Here is an 18,620-nt window from a genome sequence, read left to right on the forward strand (position 1 = left end):
AATTTTTTACATTTAATTGAAATTAAATGTAATTCTAAATAAATTACATTAAGTGTTTATTAAATTTAAATGTTAAATGATAGAAATATTATGCTTATAGAATTTGAAGTAAATTTCACATTTTCCATAAATGAGAGATAAAAAGTCTTGGTCAATTAATTTTGAAATGTTTAATTTAAGAAGTTTTCAAAAAATTGCTAATATTTTCTGTCATAATTGAGCTAATTAAGTAATTTAGTTAATAAAAAATATAAACTAAATATGAGTGTACATATAAGTCATCATCTGTTAAAAATTTTAATGATCATTAAATTTGGGTGATTTAATTAAATTTTGATTATCACTTCAGAGTAGAATCCCACCCATAATTCTTGTTTAATGTGCAAATTTATTGCCACTTATGAAATCCAAACTCCAAAGAGAAGACTAGGGACGTTCCACTACAGTAGATGTTGTGGGTTGCATCAGTTATCTTGGTACATTTGCAAGTGGCAGCACATATTAATGGCATCTTTTAAAAAGAAGTTCAGAATAAAATGATAGTTGAATGTTCTTGATGACTGAAAAAAATGTATTAATTAGATGTACTGTAATAACATATTTTCTATATATAAAATAATATTTAATTAAGAAATTAAACAAATCAAACAGTTATGATGCTTTCTTTTCTTACTAGCATTGCCCAGGAAAAATAAGAACAAACATTAAAATTATTAGCTTATTTCTCACTTCTAATACTTCTATTATATTATATTGTACAGTCAAATCTATCTATAATGGAATCCCAAGGGATGAAACAACTCTTCCATAGTAGACAGGTTTCCACTATACTCGTATACAAGTTACCTAATATAGGTATCCCTTGATTAATGTGATTAATAATTTCTCTATGTTACCGCATATATCAACATTGCATTATTCAAATACAATGGTACATCGATACTCACTCAAACAATCACCACCCACCAGAACAAATTTCTGGTTAATAACAAATATTTTTATTTTTTCATTCATCTGTAAAAAGTTCTCTAAGACAAAAATGAGTAATCAATTTAAAAATACAATAAAACCTTATAGCTGCCTACCTTCATCAGACAAAATTATACTCAATTCAGTTCATTTTTTCATAAATGAAAAAAACAACTGAGTACAAAACACAATCAACATGTTTTACAGCCATTTCGAGTCAATGTAATGTTTCAATGATACGTGTCTGTGACATACTAACATTTTTTGCAAATTCACGAGTTGTTATTGCTGAAAATGTAACATTATGTTTTCAGCAATCAAAATATGAATTTTGTGTGTTTTAATGTGTCTGTTAACTAACAGCGGGCACTATTTTCTCAGAAATTTGAAATATAAGCTATTTCTTAGAACCGTGTGCATTGTTCAATTTGGAATTTTGTTGCCATATTTTGAGTTGCTTTATTTTGTATATGTGAGTTAAGTTCAGATATTACACATAAATGTACTGAACAGGAATTTTTTAAATTTATTCATTAATAAAGAAATGAACAAATATAGTGATGATTATATTGATTTATCTGACAAAAGTGTAGCGATTATGTTCTAGGCATAACTGAAATCAAACTACAAATAATCCATGTAATTTTTGTTATTATTTTTAAATCTGTATAGTTCATATAATATTACATAATTTATACACTTTTTAGATATTCTCAATGCAAAAGTCAGATTCCTAAATTTCTGATAGTGCTAATGCCAGCTCATCCACATTTGCTAAACCAACACAATTATGAAAAACCGCTACAGAGTAGTAAGTCTGTAGAGTCAGAGGAAAGTCTACTAATAATATTGATACAGTACGTCATTATTATAAATTGTGGCTGCCCGCCATATTGTTTGTTTTATTCTTACACTTAACATCTTTCCCTTCATTTTTTTTTGTTCCTTCTTTTTCAAGAACTTTCTGTCTCCTTTTGTTCTTTCATGTCAACAAGGGGGTCCGTTCTTGGAATCATTGGGAAAAATAAAGAGAGAAGTCACGTGAAGTGTTAGGAAGAAAGTCACAAGGCACTTTTCAACCATCAGAGAAGAAGAGGACAGACTTTCTTTTGCTCAAGCCAAGAAAAAGACCAGCAGTGCTAGGAGCAGAGTCAAATGAGAAGAGGGGGCAGGTGACCCAAGCATAGTCCATGGATTGTGCAGTGAACTTTTGTGACGAGTAGAAAAGAAAAGGAAAAAAAGGAAGGTATCAAAGCGTTTTGCACCTAAAGAAAGAAGTAGAACTTTATACAGAGACTGCCTAGTGGACCCTCTCTTCATCGGAAAGGAACATCATTCAATCAAAGAAAAAATATCCCAGGTATTTCTATCCTTATTCTATCTCTATCCTCTTCATATGTCTCATTCCACATCTTTGTGTTTTAGTTTTTAAGATCATTTTACCATAGCTTTAGTTTATAATTATTGTAATGCATGAACAGATATTATTTTTTGAACTTTTGCAATGCTAGAAAGAAATTAGGGACAAAACAATCGCTGATTATCGACCATAACCAGAATCTTGGAAAAGAAAAATCCTGTAATAGTAAACTCAACTGAAATAAATTTTTTTTCACTTTGTTTATATACTAGATGTTCTTGTTGGTGTCATGTGTGAAATTTTTGATCCCGTTTTTGTTGGTGAATTATGTTCATATACTAAATTCACAAAATAAATTCATCAATGTACTGATATTTGTTACTTAAAAAGACAAATGTTAAAAACTTTATTGCATTTTTTAATTATTTTTCATTTTATCTCTATCTCTAAGACATGTCCAAATAACATTAAAGCACAATACAGTAGAACCCCGGTTAACAAACATAATCCGTTCCATGAGTCCGTTAGTTAACCGAAGCAATTTTCCCCATAGAAATTAATGCAAATACAATTAATCCGTTCTAGCCGTCAGTATTTTTGTAATTTTATTTGTAAAATGGGTTTTCTTTAATGAAAATATAGGAAAACGTGCTCATAAACAGTTGATCTACGTTAAATTTTCAGAAAAAAGGAAAGATTTGACGGGTATAAAAAACATCACATACGATCGTTAAAGTTCTAAAATGACAGATAGCAGAAACAATAGGCTAAATTATGAGCGAAAGGCTTATAGGTTTATCAACAATCTCCGATCAGAGTCGACGAACAGGTGTCAAATAAACGCCTCGGAACAAACCTTTCTCGTGACCTGATCTGGTTTCGGTTTTCACCCGGAGACAAAGAAGAAAACAATCGGGAAGCGAGGAATGGGACACAGGACAAATCGTAAGGTGAGATTCAAGGAAGAAATACTATAAAAACCCCGAATATCAAGGTCAAAACGCAGTTTTCCTAAAAATTCTATGGCGATTAATCTGTGTCGTCTTCGTCTGGATTAAGCCTGAAGTTGTTTCCGCTAAAATTTGTGTTGTGTCTCGCGGACTGCTCCAGTCTTGCGGCTCTATCACCTACCATCGCTTCTGTGACCAAGCGAACCCATCTCGTCCGTTCTGGGGCTATGACTGATCAGCTTGCACTATCGTAGGACCAGCGATACGCCACTCCTCAGTGCTGAGAGAAAATACTGTAGATAAGCCATTTCCAACTACCTCAAATATGTAAGCATCTTCCCATTCTAATAAATGATTTTCACTATAAAATACTTGTCATCTTTGTCTCCTCCGCCATCACCAATGTACGAATGGACCCTAGACCATCACCTACACATGATTAACTGATTTTCCCTAAAAGTCGGCAAGCTTACAAATTTGACACAAAAAGCCGTTAAGTTAGTTATCCGAATTTTGTTCGTTATCCGAGACAAAATTTTTGCAAAATAATAGTTCGTTAACCGATTTGGTCATTAACCAGGACGTTCGTTAACCGGGGTTCCACTGTACATAAAAATAAAGACCACATACATCAAAATTGAAAAATATATAATTAAATATCCCCAAAATCAGAAAATGTTTTCACTTTTCACCTAACTTTCATCAATCGTTTTTTATTCTCAGTAGAAAATACAGTAAAATCACTTAAATCAGCCAGCATACAGTAAAAAAACTAGGTCAATGATAAGTGTTAAGTCATCAGGCAGTAGCAAACAGCATCAAGCATTTAAAAAATGTAGTTCAGCATTATTTGTCAAATCCTGCAAATTATGGACCAAAGCATAGAAGTGGATGTCTTTCAAAGCTTACACCATGAGACTGCAGATGAATTGTTAATGCAGCTCTAATTCCACCATATCCATGCATCAAATTTGAAACTATTTGGGTATTCAAGTACATCATAAAACCGTTTGAAGGGCTTTACACAACAACAACAACAACAACATTGTTTGGTCTCGAATGAGAAGTGCCCCTGCTCTTAAGCCTGAGCACAAAACTGCCTGACTCGATTTTGCTAGGAAAAATACAGCCAATCAATGGAATAAGATAAGTTTTTTGCTGATTTAGTTCTATTGTGAAAGTGTGTGTATGTAAAACACGTGATAAGACGACAAAAAAGATTAAATTGCTTTATTAGTCAAATGAGTTGACAAAGAATGAAATGCCAGTCACGGAGACACTTATATACAGATATAATTACAATGTCTCCCCTCTCGTTCAATCTTCCCGCAAGAAATTTAACATATACACACAATCCCAATTAATACTAAGAAATCTATAATTAAACTTAAACCTAATACTATAACTACAAGAAAGAAGGAAGGAAGGTTAATTAGGAAATCTACCAGTAGCTAGATCTGTGGGTCCTGAACTGGGTGAATATCGATGGTTCTCATTTTGTGCATGGTGAATGTATGATCTGATTGCATACAAAGGGGGGCAAAGCAGTTATTATTGAACAAGTGCCGAGGCGATTCCTTGGAACTCTCTGGAACGGCTATCCCAATTATTTCTTTCTTTCCGTTCCTATCTTGTCTATCTCAGCCCTTTCTCTTTTTCACCTTCTGCCTTATACACAGTCTTCCGGTCACTCTTGCGTGACCTCTCTCTCTCTCTCTCTCTCTCTCGTGGCAAACCCAAAAGTGTCCTTTCTCCTCACCTCAGTCTAACTTTTGTAGATTGGCCAATCAGGACCCACAAATATTACAGTCCCTGTCACGTGACAAGAAAGGGTTAAAAGCAGAAAGAAGAATGATAAGAAAGGAGAAAGGAGTTCTTATTCTATATACAGTATAATTATACAACAAAATTGTGGACAGCCACACTATCATGCTAGCACAACAAATAACAACCTTTTTGTATTTTAGGTAATCTTTCCGGATGAAAAAAATTTAATTCGGATGGGCCAGATGGTTTAGCATTCTCAAGTATTTTTCACAAAGGAACTTCAATGGTGGGAGTCTTATGGTTTGGGGTGCTTTTCCTCCAAAGAGGAAAATTGGATTTGACATTTGTTACCTGTTGCATAAACTGTGCCAACTATCAGCAAGTTCTGGATAACAAATTGCTGCCATACAAACAGATTCAGAAGAATTCCTCTTTATTTTCCAACAAGACAATGCATCTATCCATGTATCATGAGATATGAAACAGTGGTTTGAAAATAAACAGATTGGACAGTTTGTTCTCTTGATTGCAACCCTATAGAAAAAGTTTGGGGAATCTTCGTTCGTCAAATTTATGACCAAAATCGTCAATATGCTTATGTTAAACACTTAAAACAAGCAATTGTCATTGCTTTGAACTCCCTTGAGGCATCAATCATAAAAAACATTGCTGATAGCATGCTAAATCACATTTCTATGTTATTAGTAAAGGATGTGCACAAATAAATTACAAATAAATAATAAATAAATTACTAATAAAAAGCTCAGCAGAAACATCTAAGTAAATGAAACTTTTAAAAGTTGTGGCATATTTTGTAGTATTTAATGCCTTTTGCATTTATTTACTAGTCAATTCTATACTTTTGTGGTGCTTAAAATCAGTTCTTTTTTACAATTTCTGCTGTTTGCTGCAAAATAGGAAACTATGAGTTTCGACAAATTATGTTTTCACCCTGAACAATATAAAAAAGTAGCTACATCATACATGTAATTCCTAATCTTTGTATAGTAAATCTGCAGCAGTTCTATAAAGAGTTTGGTTATTTTAGACTACACTGTCGTGTTTATTGTGATGCTCGAATTGTTTGAAATGGCACAATTTCATTGGTCAAGTAGACAGCAATTGAAAATATGGTATCTTAAAATTTTTATGACAGCATTTTTTTCCTAATGTTAGCTCTAACATACCGTTCCATTCACAGACAAATATCAAATGGTAATCTGCCAACCAATCAAATTTCACAAAAAAACAGACCAAATATTTAAACTTGACACCATCAGAAACCACTTAAAATATATTTTGTGCAGGCTGGTAACCTCATATTATGTAATTTTCCTATTCAAATGCCACTATACCAGTGGGTCTGATAAAAAGATGGAATTGTTGTGGATGGAGGTCAATGCTAATTTAACCAAAAGTAGTAGTTGACCTCCACTTGGGAGAGAGGATGATCAACAACTACTGCTTAATACTAGTCTACTATTAATATTTGAAAAGTGATATGTGTTGGATAGATTGTAATGACCCCACATGTGATCGAAGTTGCTAACCTTAATGTCCAAAAGACTTGATATAAGATTTGTTTCAATAAAAAAATCTTGTAAATATTCTAGAATAATTGGTTTTATGTGATCACGTCAAAATCTGGTAAAACCAGGTTAAAAAAGTAAAGCTCAGCAGAAACATCTAAGTAAACGAAACTTTTGAAAGTTGTGGCATAAGATTAGTGGAACCAGATTTGACAGTAAGACTCAACATGTGTATAAAGTGCACATTACACAGATTACAACTACAGGAAGTTTTGGATGAAGCAATGTCACTGTGATAATAAATAGGAAAAATGCACATCAGCACAGAAAAAGACTTCCAGCTCTACTTTATGCCTTGAAATTGTTGATGTACCTTAATTTGGCTGAACGGTAGAATGTCTTAAGCTATATCAGTGAAAGAAGTTTGAGGCAATCGGTTTATGAGTTAATAAGGGGAGATGAAATCAGGAATATCCAGGTTTCGTGGTAGTTAAGTATGTCCAGGTAAATATCGTGTTTGTAGTAAAACTAATAGAATTAGGTTGATTTATTTGGTTACAGCAATGCAACATGTGAGTGATCTGCCAAGAAGGATGCATTCTGGGAAGACTTTTATGTAAAGCTGACCCCTATTTAAATTTTACTTTACTTCATGTTAGTAGTAACATCCAAATAGGGGAAAACTCCATGTGGTCAGTCCATTCACCATATGCAAACCCATGACAGACTATTAGTGTTCAGTGGTTTTATCCACTTGGTTACTGGAGGGTACTTATTGGGCTGCATTTAGAAAACATTGTAGACCTATAAATTTCCAATGTCATCCATCTGCTGTCTGTCCCGCCTTCGTTAATCTTGAGAATGCAGTTAGATACATGAAATTTGAGACCAGATAGGTATGGCTTAAGAGCAGGAGCCAAGATTAACTATATACAAACTTTCAGTTTGATCCAGAAGTCATGTTATCTCAATTCAAAAATTTTCTCCTGAATGGAGTTAGATACATAATCAGCAGGACTCTATTGCTAACAGGAAAAGTAAGATGTACAGGAGCAAAACACTATTACACTCATGTAATAAAGTGCTAGGTGTCCTTGTTGCAGTAATAATGTGTTTATTTCGCACTATATGATTGTCACAGTAATTTGGTGAATATGATATATTTTTTAAAATTATATCCTTTTTTTGTAAGAATTATATTTAGTTAATTATTTTGTTAATTTTTTGCCAATAGGTGGCACTGTGTGTAAAGCCAGAAAATTGAACATAGACAGAAATTAATCTTTCAGCAGTGGGATAGTCAGGTATGGTGCTACCCCAAAGTAGTGAAACATAAATGTCAAAAATTTTATACCTCTAAAGGTTTACGATAACCTGTTGCTCCTCTTCCAAATCCTCCAGCATATCCTCTTGCACCTCGTAGTCCTGCAGCACCTCTTCCTCTACCTCTAATTGCAACTCGAACTGTTCCTCCGCTATCAAAAATTCACAGTTTATAATTAAAATTTATGTACTAGCATTGTTTTGTAATTTAAATATATATTTGTATATTTTTTAATTACATTAGTGTTGGAAATTATATGAATACAAATTATTATATGAATTATGAATTGATATCAATTTTTACTTACATTAGTGCTATCTGTATTCTAACATCAACAATAATAATACTACAAACATTATGGATAAACAAAGATTAAATCAACAATTGTGACATGATTATCAAAGAATTGCTAATATATTCAATTTTATAGGCATATTAGTGAATAACATCCTTTTCAATAAATAAAGTTAATTGTTACAACAAATTTATTCTTGTCAATCTTATAACTATACTTACATACATTATATATACTATACTACATTCATTGAGAAAAATGGTTATGCATCCAAAAAGAGGTATTGAGATTGAATGGAACTTTACTAGTAAAAATGTTACAACTGTGACTTTATTAAACCATGTTACTTATATTTTTCCTTTAATTTCCTGTTACCATTTTCTTACAGAAAAATCATACTTCCGGATTTTGTTTCCTTAACCACGATGTGGTTGGTTAACCCATGTGGTCCAATCTGTCTTAAAACAAAGGGGCTGACACTTCATTGGTTGGGGGTGACTGGCGGTGGATGGGAGGGAGATCCGAACAGGAAGAAAGGACACTTTAGCGGACCGAGAGGAGAGAAAAGAGAGGACAGAGGATGAATACGTAAAGAAGAAAATTACTAAGGGACAGATCCAAGGTTTTTTTGATTACTATTACCAGTCACCCCTTTGAACCTTTCATTCTGTATATCTTTCTCAAAATTTAGAGAAAGAAATATTATTTAATTAAGTTAATCCTAAGCTAGAAAAGTTTCTTTTGTCTGTCAGTACGTGGGAGCCATCTGTTGTATCGTGACAACCGTTTCCAGTCAAATTTGCATATTCTAGTTTGTAAGCGTGAATAATTGTATATTTGGGATTTGGAAATTTTTGAAATTATTAAATTTTTATCAATGCCAAGCAATTCTTTGGAGTCCGTTATTCATTATTTGGTGACACAACAATGAGCTGTAATGAATAATTACATCATAGCATTGTAAGCCATATTCATACGGTAGATAGATTAAAGGGACGGGAGAAATGGCCCTCCAAAATGGGGGTTGAGCATTGGGTTTATACCCCTACTTTGTAAAAATTTCTTGTAATGACACAACCAAGAAACTCACTGAACAGATCTAAAAGGGATACTGACCATACAAACAGAAAGGATAATGAGATGGAATGCAGTATGATTTTTACGAATGGAAACAGAAGCAAAAAAAATGGCGGGAAGAAAAAATGTCATAGTAATAGGTACTTGAAATGTTAGAAGTTTATTCCAAACTGGCCAATTTCAAAATCTTCAGAGAGAGCTATAACGATATAACATAACAATTGCTGCTATTCAGGAAATATGTTGGAAAGACAGTGGTATATTAGAGGGAGATAAATACGGTCAACCCCCCTATAACACGGTAGATACATTCCGGTTTTTATGAATCCATTTTTTACAAGTCCAGCCAATCACAGCCTGGCACATATGCAGTTTACGGACTACACCTGTTTGAAAGGTTTCTTCCATTAAATTAATCGATTCTAGACTAATTTGACTCAACATTTCCAAAATACGTATAATTTTTTGGGAATAATCCATATAAAATATGCTATAAACAAAAAATTGTAGGATTACTTACCAAGTGTGCACCATTTGACTACACCATTGCTTAAGCTTGTTTTTGTTGTGAAGCTTGTCATCGAATGGCGCTCACGTGCTTCCTGATAAATTAATTTTTTTGCGAAAAATTCACTGAACTTTGGAGACATCATTAATATAAATATAATTTTTATGGACTTTAAATAATAAACAGTTTTTAGTAGGTCCGCCGCTTGTTTAAACTCAACAGTTTGTGCAATATCTGCTATTGGTCTAGATTCAACCAATCCTGTCGCGACACGAGTCAGCGATGACGTTTTAACGAATTATACGAGTTCTTTTAGCATGTTTGTACGAATACCATCGCAATTTTTTCACCATGATATAGGAACCCATGTTATAGGGGGGTCGACTGTATTTGATATTTTATAGTGGTTGTGAAAATGGCCAATTGGGAAATGGATTTATGATTAAAAAAGAATTGCAATATCCTATTTTGAATTATCAATTCATTAATGAAAGGATAGCCACCATACGTATAAAGAAAAGATTTTTTAACATCACAATGATTAGTGTTCATGCACCGACGGAGGAGAAGAGTGAAGAGGTAAAAGATGAATTTTATTGTCAGTTAGAGGAAGTTCTAGACACAGTACCAAAACATGATGTTAAACTAACATGATGATTCAAACATAAAAAGTATTATAAAAAGCATTTAATATATTTATTTATTTTAAATTTTGAATCTATTAAACTTTTACTATAAACTAATATTTAAAACAGAACTTTCTTCTTTTTAATTTAAACAGAAACCTAAAAAAGATTTGCTTGGGGATTGGAATGCTAAAATTGGAAGAGAAGAAGTGTATCAAGGAGTCATTGGAAGAAATAGCATTCATGAAAATAGTAATGACAACGGAAAATGAGTAGTAGATCTAGCTTCAGGATATAACATGGTGGTTACTACAACAATGTTTCTTCATAAAAGAATACATTTAGGTACATGAACTTCACTGGGTGGTGATACTGTAAACCAAATTGACCATATAATTATTGATACAAGACATGCTACTGATATTACAGATGCAAGATCTTATCGAGGGGCAGACTGTAGCACAGACCATTACTTAGTAAGGGCAAACTATAGATAAAAAATATCAATCAAAGCTAGAAGTGGAAGGGCAAATAGTGCTGTAAGATATGAAGTTGAATCTCTAAAGCAGAATGAAATCAAAATTAAATATCAGCTAGTGCTTGAACAAAGCCTGATGAAGGCAAAGGCGAGGAGGCAGAGACCAAGAAACATCAAAAGAAGGTGGGAAGATATAAGATCAAGTGTCATCACAACAGTAGCAAAAGTACTTGGTACAAGTAGAAAGAGAAGGAAAAACAATTGGTTTGATTCAGATTGTAAAGATGCATTAGAGGAAAGAAGAAATGTGAGGATAACGATGATCCAAAACAAGTCTGAAAGCAATATCAAAGACTTCAAAGAGAAGAGAAGACTGGCATCTAAATTGTGCAAGAAGAAAAGAGGGAACGGATAAATTCAAAGTTAAAAAAAATGGAGGAAAATAGAAGAACCAATGAAATGAGAAAATTTTATACAGATATTAAGGAAGAGAAGAAAGGGTTTTAATCAAAAATTGGTTTCTGTAGAGGAAAGAAGGAGTGCTCATTAGTGAGAAAAATAAAATTCTGGATAGATGAGCTGAATATTTTGAAGAACTACTAAACAAAGGAGTAGGATCAATTGAGGGTCAAATGGACACACTAATAGAAGATGAGGACACAGAAGTTGATTCTGATGAAGAAGGAGAAGAAAGTGCAAATGGGGGATGTGAATATCCAAGACTAACATAACTGAAATGGGCAATAACAACTTTAAAGAACAACAAGGCTCATGGAGAGGATGGAATAGTGTCGGAAATGATAAAAGCAGGGGGTGTGAAATTGGAACTGGAGTTAGGCAAACTTGTTAGGAAAATCTGGAAAAAAGAACAGATGCCACAAAACTGGAATAGATAAATAATTTTCCCAATTCACAAAAAAAGGAGATAAATTAGATTGTAGTAACTACAGAGGAATTACTTTATTAAATGTAGTTTATAAAATCTTTTCAAAAATAATAGCAAAAAGGTTGGCAGTGTGAGACTCGCAGAGGGCCAGGGGTTTATCCCTCCTGACCACTTACCATCAAAAAACTCACTAATAAGTTGAGTACACATCATGTTCAAAGAGCATGATGTGTACTTGGTCAAATGTGGAACTTTCTCCATAATTAAACATTTTATTTTTCTTTGAAATGTCTTTAAAATTAAAATATGGCAAAGCCCTTTTTTTTTACAATTTTTAAAAATTTTGTAAATATTTACTATTATGTTAAACTAGCTGTTACCCGCGGCTTTGCCTGCAAGGATTTTGCAAGCACACCCCATTTATATTCAGTATTTCAACAACCATAGTAATTGTTATATAACACCTACCACTGAGAATGATGAGAATTGCCGAGAATCAAACAAACTGTTTTCAATTTGATCAATTTTCTGGAACGTTTACAATCATTCTATAATCAAACCAATATGCAATAACAAATTTGAATTTAAAATTCAAACATTTTTAAGATCAAAATAGATAAAAATATTTATAACAATGTCTAAAATGTTATCAATTTAATGCACAAGTACTCAATGAAGACTAAATGTAGTTAAAAACAAAAAATCACATCTGAAATAGTACAGTAGAAGCCGTTCTTCTGGTTAAGCCTTAATCCTCTCCCTCTTGCCCCCGCAGGGGAATTCCAAAAAATCCCTTCTTAGTGTGCATTTTCATGATGTACCCTAACTGTGTACCAAATTTCACTTCTTTAGGTTCAGTGGTTTGCTCTGGTGATGATGAATCAGTCAGTCAGGACAAATAATTTTATATATTTAGATAACTGTGGGCAGTTATGATGGAAGTTAACTACAGGGAGGATAAAGCTCTGGCTCCAGCAGTGGCTTACAAAAAAAGGTCTGCTGAGAAACGTGTACTTTGTCAAATGTAAAATTTTTGTCATAAAGTAAACATTTTATTGTTCTTTAAAACGCATTTTTAGAAATTGGTGTGAACAGTTTAAATACACTTGCTTCCATAAGCAAAGATAATTAATGAAAATAGCATTGTGAACAAGCCATTTGCAAGAATGAATGGTGTGGCAGTCAGCCATGATATTGGATAGTTGTATGTTTTATTTGGATTAATCTTAGCCTTCTTTCCTGTTTCTTAGTTCTAAATTCTTTCTAGAACTTTCTTCTCTAACCCTTTTAGCCCTTGGGTAGGATTATCGTTTCCACAAAAATGAGTAAAACAAAAGAGGGAGTGAGGCCCTGGGGTCAAACGGACAGAGAAGGGGTCAGTCTGGGTGAGAATCCCGAAGAGGTAAGCAGAGAAAAGGTTTGCTCCAGATCTCGAGAAGGACGATCAGAGACTGTCAGGTGCCGAGGGATCAAAGAGAAAAGACTACGGACAGAAAACCTTGAGAAAAAATGACAAAGCCAGAAAGAGCCGAAAGGTCTACTACAAGAAAAGGGTCACGAATAAAGGGGAGCTCCGAAGTTGTGTCCTATCCAAGAAAACTCCACGTATTTCCATTCTTTCCTATTCCTTCTAGTTTATCCATCTTCCTTAATTGTAAGATAGTTATAAGTTAATTTGGCCCATGTTTGATTGTCACATGCGTGAAAGTTAACTATTTGGAAAACACGTATTTAACGTCTATGTACATAAAATTTATAAAGTTGTAAAGTTGGGATCCGATGTAAAGAATCTGTTCGGAGAGAATTAAAGTACTTTGTGCTGTGTATAATAATAAGTGTTTTTTTTTTTGGTACCTTTTTGCTCACGGAATTAAGTACCTCTCATTATGAACATCACAATGGCATTGTGCACAATGCTGTGGCGTGCATAAACAGTTGCACTGCATTAAGCACCAAGAAACACATTTCAATGGGTGATTAAATAAGTGTTTACAAAAGCAATTAAGTGAGAATTTATGGTAATTTATAATATTTAAATACAAAATTTTATGAATATTAATTTTATTTCTCTAAAAAGTTTCTAAAATTTTTCATTTACCTTACTGTAGCACTCGATTGTGGAACATGAAAAGGAGGAGGAGGGGGTGGTGGATAAACCATACTGGCGGCTCCATAATTAAACGGGTCTAAATTTGCTTGGCTATAGATATAGGGTCCGTAAGTGTTAACAGCTGTTCCCGAAGTAGGGCGACTTCTTTGTTTGGTAGACCTGTCAACTGGTTTTGCCCAGGTTACTTCTATTGCCGAACCATCAAGAATAAAATCTGTAATAATTCATAAATATTTGTTTTACGTTTAAACAATTGCTCGATAACACAAATGACAGATTACTAGATAGATACACCGTCATCAAAATACACTCGAATTAGAAAACAGAAACATTCCAAAATAATGTTCAAAGTACAAGATTTGAATATAAATATAAATAAGCACATATAAATGTTATTAAAATTAAATTAAACATATGTAATAGAGAAAAAACACTATACATAAGAGATTATTAACTGTAATTAAAAATATAGCATTAGTACAAGGTTCAAGCATTTAAAATAATGAAGACTTCAAAGAGCTAGATTTAATAAACATTTGTAATGAAAACTTGCATGTTTTTTTTTAAAAGACACTGTAGCCAGGTAGGCCTTTTTTGAGCATCTTAGAACAAGAACAACAAATAAAACAAAAAAGAGTTAGTTAAACAATAAACAAGACGCCAGCTGAAAAAAAATTTAATTATTTTTCAAATCCATTTAGATTAATTAATAACAATTACCGTAACTTAAATTTTTACATTGTTGTTTGAAGATTTTGTAACTCGATATGTTCCGCAGATTATTACTCAAACTATTCCAATAGGAAATTATTTGGAAGATCGGTGCAGATTTTCCCACCTCGAGTTTAACAATTGGAAGATTATATCCACAGATCTTGAGAGTATCTTGTATTGATTTTCGACATTTACCTACGTTATTTCCGAGATAGCTATTTTCCTTGTTACCCTTTATGTATTTATACAGTAACTCTCTCACAGAACTTGTTTTATATAAATTTTGCATATCCTATCAATATTGTTGGTATGGTAAATTCTGACAGTGATTCCTGTAATGTAGATTATGAATTGAACACATATAGTAATTTTGTACCACTTGAAGTTTATTGACATCATATAAAGATGTGGTTACCCAGACAATAATACCATATCTTGTTTTGAATTCTATGCATATATGGTACAACCGTTTCAAATGTAATGTACTTAAAAAGTTTTGAATTTTTATCCCAATACACTTTGCCAAGGATAGAACATCATCATCTATTTGTCTGTTCCAGTGCAGATTATCATCAAAAGTTATTCCTAAAAACTTGACAGCGTTTACTCTTTCTATGTTGTTATCAGTTATTTTGATTTTTAGATGGTCGAAGTTGACTTTTTTGTTTTATTGGCAAAACAGAGAAGTTTTTATTAATTACCAATCTATTATTTTCCATATAACTGTTTAATGTTTTTAAAATGTTATTTAAATTCTCTTGAAGAATTGTAGCATTCGTATGAGAAGAAGTTATCACTATATCGTCAGCATACATAAGTATATTATCTTTTGATATATAATTGAACAAATCATTGATGAATATATTGAAAACAGAGGACCTATAATTGAACCCTGAGGAATGCCCTTGTTTAACTTAAATGAACTGGAAATAACCTGTCCAATTTTGACATAGTAAGTTCTGTTTAACAAATATGGCTTTAACCAACTTAAAGGAGTTCCTCTTAAATCAACATTTTGTAATTTTAGTTCTAAAAGTTCCAGATTCAAGCTATCAAATGCTTTTGAAAAGTCTACAAATACTGAAATTACTATATTTGATTTATAAAGTTGTGATGTTATTGATTGTTTTAAATGCAACAAAGTGTTTACAATCCCCGTTTGTAAGCATATTGATTACTGTGAATAATATGGAATTTGTTTATAAAAGTAGAAAATCTTCTCAAAAATTTTTGCCAGAATAGATACTATTATGATTGGACAGTAGTTTTCTATTTCACATTTAGATCCTTTATCCTTGTATAATGACAAAACTAAGTTTTGATTCAACTTTTCTGGAAAAATACCATTTTCAAAAGATTTATAAAATTTTTAATTCAACTAATTCACTTGTATAATAGAAATGTAAGATAAATAAACAATATACAATATTCTTTTAATTGCTGGAGGCAGGGATAGATCACAACTGTAATTCTAGAGAAAGTAATCTCATCTTACACAAAGTCAAGGAAAGTCGAGTTAAATGAAGTTGTTTATTGCATCCAATTTGTAAAAACTTAAGAAGCAGCAATACATACATTTCTCCTTTTATTTTTTAGATGCACTTTCAGTTGTTCATTATTTGCACACTCATTAGCCAGTTTGAAGCTAATCACAAACACTTGTGACATTAATGACACCTCATTTGCTTTAGTGCATATTACAGTAATATCCCAAGTTATGTAACGAGCAACTTATATAAATTCACAGTTACGTAAAATGTAAATCTCAAAAATTGGAAAAGAACAGAGTAGAATAACATTTAATTTTACAAAGAATTATTCTATTTCAAACATTCATTCATTCTCTCTCTCACTTTCTTTCTTTCACACTGTACTGATTTATTACTGTACTTTATTGCTCTGCTAATCCTTTACTTTTCAGTCTAATTGTAAGCACATTAAGCACATATGCAAATCTACCTACCTGGCACTCTTTCTCGTAAACAATTCTTTTATACAAAAAAATAATAAATAAAATATGTACAGTACACATATAATTTTAAATATAGTATTGAGTTATTAATTATGTAGTTACACTTACGCAATTTATAAATTCGACTTANTACAAAAAAATAATAAATAAAATATGTACAGTACACATATAATTTTAAATATAGTATTGAGTTATTAATTATGTAGTTACACTTACGCAATTTATAAATTCGACTTACATAAAATTCAAGTTACGTAAAGGTCTACGGTCCGCATTACTTACGATTTAACTCAAGGTATTACTGTAATTAAATGCATTCTTATGCAGAGGCGGCACTACAAACAGCAAGTGTATAAAATTATACATAGTAGGCCTATTTGGATTATACAATAAAATTTACATCTTTACATGCAAAAAAAGTACAAGCTATTAAACAAAAGGAAGTTGATGCTGAACACACATAATTTCACAAACATCATTATAAGCATTTTCATACATCTAAACAATTTGAAGTAATAGGATAATGTTTTATCTCTGTAATTAGGGTCATATGCAAAAATGTGTCAATTGAAATGCTGCCATGAAACATTTAGTCAGAAATCTAGGGATCTTTGAAATTATTGACTAACATCAATGATTTTGAGGGAAAAGGATAAATTTATTATATTAATTACAAATTGTAATGACAGAATAAAATACATACAAATATAATAAAGAATTCAGGAATATTTTAACATTTAATAAACACATTAAAAAAATTGATAACTGTCACATAACAGACCGAAAGAAGGCATAATTTTTATTTGATTTTGACCATTTACTGAAAGCACTTTATAACATGTAAGTATTTATACTACAATGTAAGAAAGAAAGGTGAGATAGCTCTGTTTCAAAACCGTCCAAACTTATCTATCAGAAGGCACATTGTAGTTGGGAATTTTCACATGTAACTGTATGCTCTATTACATTCATACATTTGAAAAATATAGTTGTTTCATTTATTTATGATTTATGACTACTTACAAAAAGTATTGAGTACCAATATTTGCTTCATTTGTTAGTGGTAAAGTGCCTTTCTCAGTAAATTAGTTCAAAATGTGCTGTTTAACTATGGGCAAAACATGTTTTGTGACTGGATGCAATGCCAGATATGCCACATGTTCAGAAAATATAAATTTATTTTAAAGGACTTAAAGATTCTTACTGAAGTGGTGGAAAATGATTCCCAGAGATGACAAAGTTTACAAATCAAAAGATTTTGCTTGCAAAAGACATCTGCACCCCACTATTAATTAATTAATGAAATGCTACTAACAGAAGTACGTGGAAATTTCTGGGATTAAATGGAAGCTTAGGTGAATTTAAAAATTCTATGATAATTTGTTTATTGAAGCTGTTTAGTGATTTTTTTATTTTAGGAGATGCTGAACATTATACCATGCATCCTTCAGATGACAATTTAAAAACATTTAAATATTTTCTGATACGCCTCATCTTATAAAAACAGGCAGGAATCAGCTTCTCAATGGACATACTTTACATGTAGTCTTATTTAAATGCTTATATTTAAATAGTAACTTGTTTATTTACTTAGCATTTGAATGATGGCATCATTAAATGGGAACATTATCAAGCTTTGCTTGCTATGGATTCCAGAGGAGGCATCTTAAAAGTTTGTTCTAAAGTAACACCTAATTACGTTTAGCCAAGCACTTTTCAAAATATGAAAGTTAAACTGGCTACCCAAGTATGTTTCTATTAAGTATACAATGGTAAATAGTATTAATATTTATAATTTATCTCAAAAACCCCATCAATGAGTTGCTTAACTTTTCTGGCAAAATTAAAAATTTTGGTGATGCCATCTATTATGATATTTTTATTAAAAAAACTTTTTATATATTTTTAAATTAATCATTATAAAATGGCAAAACACCTTAATTTTGAGAGTAGGGATTGGGTTTCATAAAAAAAATTGTAAATGCTAATAATGAGTAAACTTGCCATTAAGTCCAACCCTGAGATACAACACACGACTCACCTTTATCTCCCCAC

The 18,620-nt window shown here is 32.0% G+C and overlaps 1 protein-coding gene across 3 annotated transcripts in view; it reads right to left on the minus strand.

The window, feature by feature from the left end:
* Window positions 1–18,620, minus strand: part of LOC111638534 (APOBEC1 complementation factor-like) — a 47,445-nt gene that overhangs the window by 5,919 nt on the left and 22,906 nt on the right. For 2 of the 3 annotated variants that reach the window (XM_023384250.1, XM_023384249.1), the window contains exons 3-4: window positions 13,868–14,093; window positions 7,930–8,050 (exon numbers count right to left, since the gene is read on the minus strand). In XM_023384250.1, the coding sequence (XP_023240018.1) occupies window positions 7,930–8,050; window positions 13,868–14,093 (347 nt within the window). Of the gene's footprint in view, window positions 1–229; window positions 561–7,929; window positions 8,051–13,867; window positions 14,094–18,620 lie in introns of those variants that run through there. The other variant, XM_023384251.1, reaches the window with a different exon arrangement.

The sequence above is a fragment of the Centruroides sculpturatus genome, unplaced genomic scaffold, assembly GCF_000671375.1.
Source record: "Centruroides sculpturatus isolate CEXI.00-Female unplaced genomic scaffold, Cexi_2.0 scaffold1234, whole genome shotgun sequence".
NCBI lineage: Eukaryota > Metazoa > Arthropoda > Arachnida > Scorpiones > Buthidae > Centruroides > Centruroides sculpturatus.